The sequence below is a fragment of the Lissotriton vulgaris genome, unplaced genomic scaffold, assembly GCF_964263255.1.
Source record: "Lissotriton vulgaris unplaced genomic scaffold, aLisVul1.2 SCAFFOLD_461, whole genome shotgun sequence".
Lineage (NCBI taxonomy): Eukaryota > Metazoa > Chordata > Amphibia > Caudata > Salamandridae > Lissotriton > Lissotriton vulgaris.
In genome coordinates, this window is record NW_028254792.1 from 276,944 (window position 1) to 286,974 (window position 10,031).

At 45.9% G+C, this 10,031-nt stretch overlaps 1 protein-coding gene across 1 annotated transcript in view; it reads right to left on the reverse strand.

Annotated features, from left to right (window-relative positions):
* LOC147659413 (1-aminocyclopropane-1-carboxylate synthase-like protein 1) overlaps nt 1–8,505 on the reverse strand; it is a gene marked incomplete at its 3' end in the record, with an annotated part of 274,136 nt that extends 265,631 nt beyond the window's left edge. Inside the window, exon 1 of the mRNA XM_086951761.1 lies at nt 8,173–8,505. Within this exon, the coding sequence (XP_086807887.1) occupies nt 8,173–8,382 (210 nt within the window). The remainder of the gene's footprint in view (nt 1–8,172) is intronic.
* Nucleotides 8,506–10,031: the final 1,526 nt, after the last annotated feature.

Genomic DNA, 10,031 nt, shown 5'->3' on the forward strand with positions numbered 1-10,031 from the left:
GACGGCAACCCAGGAAGAGGAGGAGCCGTAGGAATATTCACATTAACCACAGGAGGTACAGGAACTTGATTCTGAGGAACAAGAACACCAGGTTGTCCAGCAACCGGCAATTGGACATTCGGTACAAGTTGGGCCGTAGCACCTTGTGCATACGGTGGAGGTGACCGTAACAGATAAGACAACAGAGGATCGTTTTCGGGATCCTCCAGTATCTTAGCTGTTTTCGATGGCAAGGCAGGGTAGCACTTGTCAATCGCTAAATTATGCTCTCTAATTGCTACATCTATTGCCTTTTCGCACTCATTATCTTGCAATTGTTTAGTTGCTTGCTCTAGAGTTAGCTCTTCTTTCTCTTTCTGTTCTTTCTTCAACCTTTTCATTTCTCTCTGTTTGGACTCTTTTCGCCAATAACGGAAAGAATCAAACATTGCCGGCCGGGCTTTCTTACTAAACAATTTCGCTTCTAAACTATCAAGAATCTCGGGTTCAAAACTACCATGTAGTGGCCAACTAAGGACACCATCCTTCTTACAGTAACGGACCCATACCTCATTATAAGATATAGGACCCACACCATGTTTACAATATAAGTCATAAAGGGGAGTCCCAATCGGAGGAACCAGACAGGAATCCTCCAATCGTGAGTCATGGTTGCAACCGAAACAAGACAACATTTTCCGACTTACCATTTTCAGTCTGGAACACAAAACAAACAAAACACGGAACAAATATGTGCACTCGAACCAAGAACTTAGGCCTACCAAAACCAAACTAATGTATCGATACCCAAACTGAACCAAATAGATTATCGTAACCAGAACAACTAGTGATAATCTTACGAAACCAAACCAAACCAAGAACCGATCAAGGATTTTAACAATCCTCACAAAGTAACCAGCTAGCTATCACTAAATACTTAACTGAGGCACTGAAGACGTCACCAAGGAGAAACCCGTCACGTTTCGCTGTACTAAGGGCTGCACCTCGGGTCCAAGACAGGGCGACGGTCAAGGCAACGGCCCACTGCAGCCGTCCTGAACGGGAACCCTCGTGGAAGAGAACTTCGGGCCACTTTTGCGATATGCCGGGATCGATGAAGTGGGGCGCCTCCCTCGGAAATCTTCACACGAAGCTCCTCGAACTCTTCAGGCTTTTGGACCGGTACCGAATGACGTCGCCCCACGTTGGGCGCCAATTGGAGTTCTGGACTTTTTGGTTCCGTCCAGAGGTGTCAGGGAACAACACCCAAAGACCCCGGAGTTCCACCTGCCTTGGTGCGCAAATGAACAGAAACACGGGCTTCTCGATGGTGGCGTCAAAGACCAAAGGTTTATTACTGCAGGGACACAGAAGTCACAGAAACTACGCATGGGCAGTAACCAGGAGCCTGTTCGATTTGTACATTGAGGGTTGCTCCTTATATACTAAAAATTGTGCTTCAGGCAAATATTTCACATGTCAGTACATTCCTAAACCTTTGTATCTTAAACAATAAATATTTGGCGTTACACAGGAACTGTCGATAATATCTGATGCCAAACATCACGAAGAGGGGTTCCCACTAGTCCATCACAATCCCTTGTCAATATTGCATTCAAGAGCGGGACCGCCTCATCGTAAAGTTCGTTACCTCCCCCTAATAAAGGCCCAGAAGGAAAGGAGCAGAGCCAGGTGCAGGAGATAGGAAAGCGGGATAAGAGATGTTTGTGGGTTGTAAATGGGCAAGACTACCGGCTTCGGCCGCCTAATCATGATCGGGACAATGGACACGAGAACCAGTTCAGGTGGGCTGGCCTCGGGCAGAGGAGGCAGCCTTTGTCAAGTCATGCAGCTACAGCATGATCTGGTTTAAGGTACACGTGTCATGAAAGAGGTGAATCTCCGGCTAAGGCTACGTGTCCTTAATCAAAATGAAGTGATCAGAGGTTATTGCGTATGTGAGGGCAAGAAACACAAAATGGCGGACATGATCTAAGATGGATGCCGTGGGTAGATCAGAAATGTGTTCATAACAGGAGTGCTCTTGCTCGTATCGTAGCGAAAACACCAGGATATGCTAAATGGATCATTTGCGGTTCGCTGATACTAATATTATGTATTTCCGACAAACTTGAAAACACGGGTTCAAATCGTCACGGAACCTCAGAACCCTAGTCAACGCACACTACAAACCTAGAACAGGTCTGTATAAGGGACCTTTTGACTTAGGGTGTACACAAAACCACGGGGAGCAGAAAAACTACCTGCTACCAATCAGCGCCAGCCAAACTCTAGTCAACGTACACTACAAACCTAGAACAGGCCTGTATTAGGTACATTTTGTCTTAGGGGGTACACAAAACCACAGGGAGCAGAAATACTACCTGCTCCACCTCACCGCTAGCCGAACCCTAGTCAACGCACACTACAAACCTAGAACAAGCTGTATAACGTACCTTTTGACTTAGTGGGTACACAAAACCACGGGGAGCAAAAAAGCTATCTGGTCCCCATTAGCGCCAACCAAACCCTAGTCAACGCTCAATGGCACGCTAGAATCAGCCTGTATAAACTACTATTTGACATAGGGGGGAACACAAAACCACAGGGAGCAGAAATACAACCTGCTCCCCATCACCGCCAGCCGAACCCTAGTCAAAGCACACTACAAACCTAGAACAGGCCTGTATAAGGTACCTTTTGACTTAGGGGGTACAAAAAACCACAGGGAGCAGAAATACTAACTGCTCCCCATCACCGCCAGCCCAACCCTAGTCAACGCACACTACAAACCTAGAACAGGCCTGTATAAGCTCCCTTTTGACCTAGGGGGTACACAAAACCACGGGGAGCAGAAATACTATCTGGTCCCCATCAGGGCCAGCCAAACCCTAGTCAACGCACACTACAAACCTACACCAGGCCTGTATAAGCTCCCTTTTGACCTAGGGGGTACACAAAACCACGGGGAGCAGAAATACTACCTGCTCCCCATCAGCGCCAACCAAACCCTAGACAACGCACACTGGCAGGCTAGCATCAGCCTGTAAAAACTCCCATTTGGGGGGTACACAAAACCACAGGGAGCATAAATACTACCTGCTCCCCATCACCGCCAGCCGAACCCAAGTAAACATACACTACAAACCTAGAACATGCCTGTATAAGGGACCTTTTGACTTAGGGGGAACACAAAACCACAGAGATCAGAAATACTACCTGCTCCCCATCACCGCCAGCCGAACCCAAGTTAACGTACACCACAAACCTAGAACAGGCCTGTATAAGGTACCTTTTGACTTAGGGGGTACACAAAACCACAGGGAGCAGAAATGCTATCTGCTTCCCATCACCGCCAGCCGAACCCTAGTTAACGCACACTACAAACCTAGAACAGGCCTGTACAATGTATGTTTTGACTTAGGTGGTACACAAAACCACGGGGAGCAGAAATGCTATCTGCTCCCCATCATCGCCAGCCGAACCCTAGTCAACGCACACTACAAACCTAGTACAGGCTGTATAAGCTACATTTTGAGTTAGGGGGTACATAAAACCACAGGAAGCAGAAATACTACCTGCTTCCCATCAGCGCCAACCACACCCTAGTCAACGCACACTGGCAGGCTAGCATCAGCCTGTAAAAACTCCAATTTGACATAGGGGGGTACACAAAACCACTTGAGGCAGTTTTTATTAAAGTCGATGTTTCTACTATCAAAGAAGCAATTAGCCACTATTTAAAAAGGTGAGGATGGACAGCTCATTTGTCGTTTAAAAAACTTCATGGGCAGGTCCTTGTCACTGCTGGGGTCTGTTTCTCCAGCATTTTTCATCGTGTGACACTGTATGTCGATTTTCCCTCCCTCTGTGACACTAAAACGAACAGTAACTTACAAATTTAAACAACAGGGATTTGTGGGAAAATAATTTTCATATATTTTACTGTTATACTTGGTTTTAATTTTTAGACTGAAATTGTGATGGTTTATAAGAACCCATAATTCTATTTGAATAAATATACAAACCACAAAATGTAGAATACTCGACCCAGAATTGAAAATCTACCTAAAATTTTAGACGCAACTGATCACTGCCCTTGTCAGGCAAGTCTTTTTCACAAATAGCCTGACCTATCTACATGAAGACCTGTCACTCAGCCAATCGCCTAAATGCACTACCTGTCACTGAACCAGGAAAGTACTGCCCTGCACTCCGATGCGTATTGCTCCATCTAACCTAACTTAGGTGGTTACCTGCACCCCGATATGCACCACTCCATGCACTTTAAGCTAAATGATAACCTGCAGTGGGGTAAGAACTGCTGTATGTAACCTAAACTAAGCGCTACCTACACTCAGATACATATTGTTTTACCTAACTAAAGTAAGCACTGACCTGCCCAGGAGTATAATGCAGCATGAAACAAAGGGCTTGCAGTCCAGTGCTCCAAAACATCTTCATGAAGAGAAGACAACAACCCTTAGAAGCTGCAAGAGAAGCTGAAAAGAATCAACTGAAACATTCTGCAGGTACAGGTTGAGGTTCAGGGATGAACAAAGGTTCAACGAGAGTACCAGGACACCTTATTACTTTCGAAGAACTGATAAAATATTGTTTCACAACTATTGGGCGCAGGGTCAAGACTGATTTGCATATGGCTGGGTGCAAACTGGAATGGCATGGTGAGCAAAACAACGATGGATTTAGGCTCAGGTCTCTGTACTGGGGTGAATGTATGACATTGTTCTGTACTCCGTCGATTATCTCCTTGTGTGTTCTTTGTTCTCCCTAAGTTGGCAGGGTATGCTCAGACGTGAGTCCTGTACGGTATACACCCGTTACAACGCATCTTTTACTCCGCACTACCTTTACAACGCGACTTTTACTCCGCATACCATTACAACGCATTGCGCTGGGGGGCGCTCTAGGATAGGGAATAAGTATAATTTACTATCCAACACCTTCCCTAGGGTCCACGGGGACTGGAGTTAGAATAGTAAATTATACTTACCACTATCCAACACCTCAAAGCGCTATGCGTTGTAATGGTATGCGTTGTAAAAGTTGCGTTGTAACGGTATGCGGAGTAATAGTATGCGGAGTAACATCATACATCCGTCCTGTACTCTCCATGCCACTGGAAACAAGCTATCCTGGCTGATGAGGGCTGTAAGCCTGAAACCGGTCCTAGGATGCTTGTTTCCAGTCCAGGGAGGACCTGGCCTGGCAGTTCCGGCTGGACTGTTCCCATTGGGCGCAGGGTCAACACTGATTTGTATATGGCTGGGTCCAAACTGGAATGGCATGGGGAGAAAAAAAACGATGGATTTAGACACAGATCTCTGTACTGGGGTGAATATATGACATTTTTCTGCATTCTGTCCGTCAATTGTTCTTTTTGCATTTCACAACCATGACCTTCCCCCAATCTGTGCCTAAATAACAGAATGCAAATCACTTCAAGTGAAATGTCATGTCCATGACTGAAATGTGCAAGAATGACCAAATGATGTCTTTTTGTCAACTTACATGATCTTTAAGATTCTTCAGGAGGTATGCGTTGGTGATCGGCTTGCCAAACGCAAAACACGCATTGCCTCTGCCCTCAAAGTGCTGCTTCCATGCCCCATAGCCTGCCTGTTTTAGGTTTAGGGCTCTGTGCAGTATGTGTGCAGCTCTCCCAATGAAAGGTGCTCTCTTATAGAGGTCTCCCCCTGTACTGAAATCATGTGTGCTACTTTCGGATTCTGAAGCTAGAAACAAGAAACTATGTGGCATTGATTCATATGAAGTAACAACAAAGACAGAGAGTGGAGGGTCCAAGGGACTGAACTTAGAGACCTGCAAGGAGAAAATCCCCGACTTACATAAATATATGACACAAAAAATCCTTGGGTCTGTAGTGATGATGTGTGCTGGAAGTGACAGATTATGTTTAAGTATCAACTCTCCCTAGGGTAGAGAGATCCCTTTAGGACGATTACCCTCACTCACCATAGGTGACATGCATCTCCTCTCAGTGGAAAAACCTAGTCTAAAACCAGCAGTCTAAGTTCCATGTTGCTGTTTTCACTGCTTTTTATCCCTACCAGTGGGAGCAAGCTAATAAAGTTAGATCCATTTGCTATTCATTAGGTAGTTTTAAATCACATTTTCTTCTTTGTGCTGCAGTTTTTGCATCTAACCTCATTCACCACAGGACTTTAGGATCCCAGAGAGTGCAGCAGCTTCTACATAAACACATTCCTGAGCTCCTCTCTAACAGTGAGGGGGTTGTAGCCCTCAGTGGAACTAGTTTTTTCCACTGAGAGGAGATACCCAAATGATGAAGCATGTCACCTATGGTGAGTGAGGGTCATTGTCCTAAAGGGATCTCTCTCCCCTAGGGAGAGTTGATACTTAAACATAATCTGTCACTTCCAGCACACATCACTGTAGACTCAAGGATTGATCCATATGAAACATTAGGGCTGTGCAGAGCTCTTCCCTGATTACATGGACACTTTAAATAAAGTGTTGCTCACCCGCTGGATCAAAATGAATGCTCTGATATTTCCCTAACACTCTCCAGTAAAGTTATATTTTTTTGTAGTATCTGTTTGTAGTTTGTAGTAGTATTTGTATAGCGCACCGAATCAATCCCCGAAGGTATATGTCATGCGCTTGTACGCATACCGCTGTGGAACCCTTCCTGGCATTTCCCTGTGAAGTTCCCACTCCTGGGCACCCCCAAGGTAAAGCCAGGCATCCTAGCGCTGTTGAGGTCGTTGTGGAGATTAAGCAAGCTATTGCCCAGAGTTGCAGAGTGGGATCCATGATTAGAATAGGCACTGAGGCGAGAATTATCAGGTCCGCGGAAATTGAGCCCAAGACTCTGCCGCGTCGGGAATTGAACCCTGGTCCCGGGCTAGACCTCTGCATCAGTGTCTGCCGCTCTAATCATTGAGTCACACTTCTTTGTTTCATTGCTTTAGCCTCACACCTGCCCTGCTTTTCTTAAAAGAAAGTCTGAAAAGGTTCATGTTGAGGCAATGAGTGTCTGTGAGAGGGAAGGAAGAAACACTATTTACTGTGTAATGTATTTAGTAAAATACGACTGTCCAGAGCAGAATGGGAGCGTTATGCAGAGGTGACAATACAAAGGATCAAGGAACACCTGTGCAAAAGGGCGGAGTTTGCAGAAAACCCTACTTACAAGAAGGCCAGTTAAGGGGTGAAGTGTAGGCTGGAGGACATGGGAGCAGATGCCGTGTCTCCAGACACGGCACCTGTATTGTTTTGTGCACAGAGGGGACATTGCTACAGTGTTTTCATTTTATAAAATGCAGGTTAGCCTGAAGAAAAGGGGCTAAGGTCGTGATGTGGACAACAGAAGACATGTTATACTGACAATTCTTTAAAATAGAAAATTACAAATTTTACTTGGTCATTTTTAAACTATTTTTTAATTCAGAAACCGCTTAAATAGTCTTTAATAATTCGGTACTTGTAACTAGAGTAATATTAAAACGGCCAAAATACATGAAACGAAGACCGATCATCTCGGAAGAGTCAATTATCATTTTTGAATAAGTAAAAACCTGGGCCTTGTGAGTGTGTTTTGTCAAACAAAATGTCTGTGTTCTTTGCATTCGACATATTAATAAAGGAAGCCTTTCTGAGAAGTGGACAGAGAGTACACAACAACTCATTGACCTGAAGCACCCTCCCCACCAACCAACGGCAGACCCAAGACCTACTGGCCTTCATAAGACTACTCAAGACCTTACTCTTCGATCAGTAGCAGCATCCCCACCCATCCTTTCCCCCCAGCACCTTGAGACCCTCACGGGTATGTAGTGCGCTCTATAAGTGTCCTGATTGATTGATTGATTGATTGATTGATTGGAAGAACAGGAAGCCTGCAAGTATATGTTTGCACTCTAACGCCCAATATTGTAACACAACGTAACATAATATGGTACAATATGCACATGGTCTTCTGAATTTGATCAGGTAGGGTAAAGAAGGCTTATCTGTTTCTTTAAAAGAATGGGCATCTTGGCCTAACCAAGTACAAGAAATGACGTGGCAAATCGGGCAGGCCTGCATTTCAGTTATGTGTGCCTTATAACACGTCAGAATGCTTCTCTACTCATTGGAATTCAAAACAATCAGGTAAGATCCAGAGACTGCCCCAGACATACTCACATTTGGATTCTTATCCTCGTCATACTTGTCTATGCTGTAGGCTTTGGCACCTTCTTGAGATGGTCCTTGGAGGCCACAGAGCATGTTCCCTCTTGCAGACAAGAAGGGGCTGCTCTGGAACTGGCTGCTTGTGTGAAGGTTGTTCTGTGTGCTTGGCACAATTGACCGGGCTTCCTGAGAGATGTTTCCCTTCAGTCCTGAGCTGGCCATTTTGGCGAAGAGCTGCACCAGACCCTGGCCTACAGGATGAGTGGTGGCAAAGGAGGTGGGGATGGTGCCCCGCTTCAGGATTGTGAGTGTCTTTGTAAAGACTTTGAAAATATGGAACTTGTGATCACGGTCCTGTTCAAGGCGTTGCTGCTCCAGCTACAAGCACCAATCCTCCATCTCAATGTCCAGCTGCAGTCGCCGCTCCTCCAACTGAAGCGGGCCGTCTTCCAGGGCCGGAGGTGAGTGTAGAGTCTTTAACAGAAGCTCATCCAGGCACTCCTTAGTCCTCAGCCCCTTCCACTACTTCTGCCGCTTGTGAAAAGCACTGAAGCCTGGACGGGGAACTGCACCTTGGAGGACAGTGGACTAGGCCAAGTGGTCTTTCTAAAGCCTAACAGAAAGAAAGAGGGTAAAAACAGCATGTAAATAATGTTCTCAAAGAATCACCAAAAACACACATTGATAGTTTGTGGCAGAGTCACACAACTGAGAGGCTCAAACACATCTGACACAGTCTGAAATCAAAGACTCCAGCTTTTATCAATGCTCCATGGAGCAAAGATGACTTTGTGGACCCTGCACTGTCTTGAGTGAGGTGTTTGCTTTGTATACTGAATAACTACCAATTAACAGTTGCAGCTCCATTGGAAAACTTCAGACAGATGGAGTGAGAGAGCAGAGCACATTCGGCATGCACAGAATTAAACTTTATATAGTCCGAAACTAGACTATACATTAATAATTTTAAAAAACTAATTAACTATGAATAGCTAGTACAGTTATATATACACTCTAAGGGGCCATTATGATATCGGGAGGATTGCCTCTGCCAGGCTAGCGGTAGCAATCCGCCCGATATCATAACCAGATTTCCCCCCGCCATATTAGGATGGCGGGGGGACCATGGCGGACGGAAAGACCGTTCGCCGCTTTTCCACCCCAGTCGCCTTGCGGCCGGTGCGGAATAGGAATAATATGGTGGCGGTGTCTAATAGACACCGCCAGTCATATTATTATGTCTGGTTTCAGTGCCTTTCCGCGGGGGCGATGCCGCCACGGAAAGGCATGGGGTCTTCACTCTGGGGGCCCCCTGCGGGCCCCCAGACTGAAGTACAGGTGTGGGGTGCACATGGGGGGTACCTGTGGTAACCCCCTTCGATGTCATTTACAAAGCGGCAGGCACGGCGCGGTGCCTGCCGCTTTGTAAAAGACAATGTGAAAGTGCATTTTCAGCATTGTGGCGGGCGGTGCAGAGAGCACCGCCCGCCACAATGCTGAAAATACAGGATGTGCCCGCCACTGAGGCGGGCACATACTAATAGCACCCTTGGGACCCCCGCCCTTATGGCGGGCGGTCCTGATTTACGATGGGATGACGGGCGGGCAAAGTCTGCCCGTCATCCTAATGAGGCCCTAAGTATTTGAAAAGGTCTCCAGCGAAGGCTTGATGATGGAGTTAATCTTTATAAACCTACATAGTTTGCTAACTATTCAAAACTCTGCAGGCAGAATTGGATATGACCTATAATATTACACAACCTAATGGAGCTTGTTTTTTCAACATGCAAGTCTGAAAAGATAAACGTATGGACTAGAACTCTCAACTGAACCCCTCAAGCTGAACTTCTGAAGCCCTCATGTTCATCTAA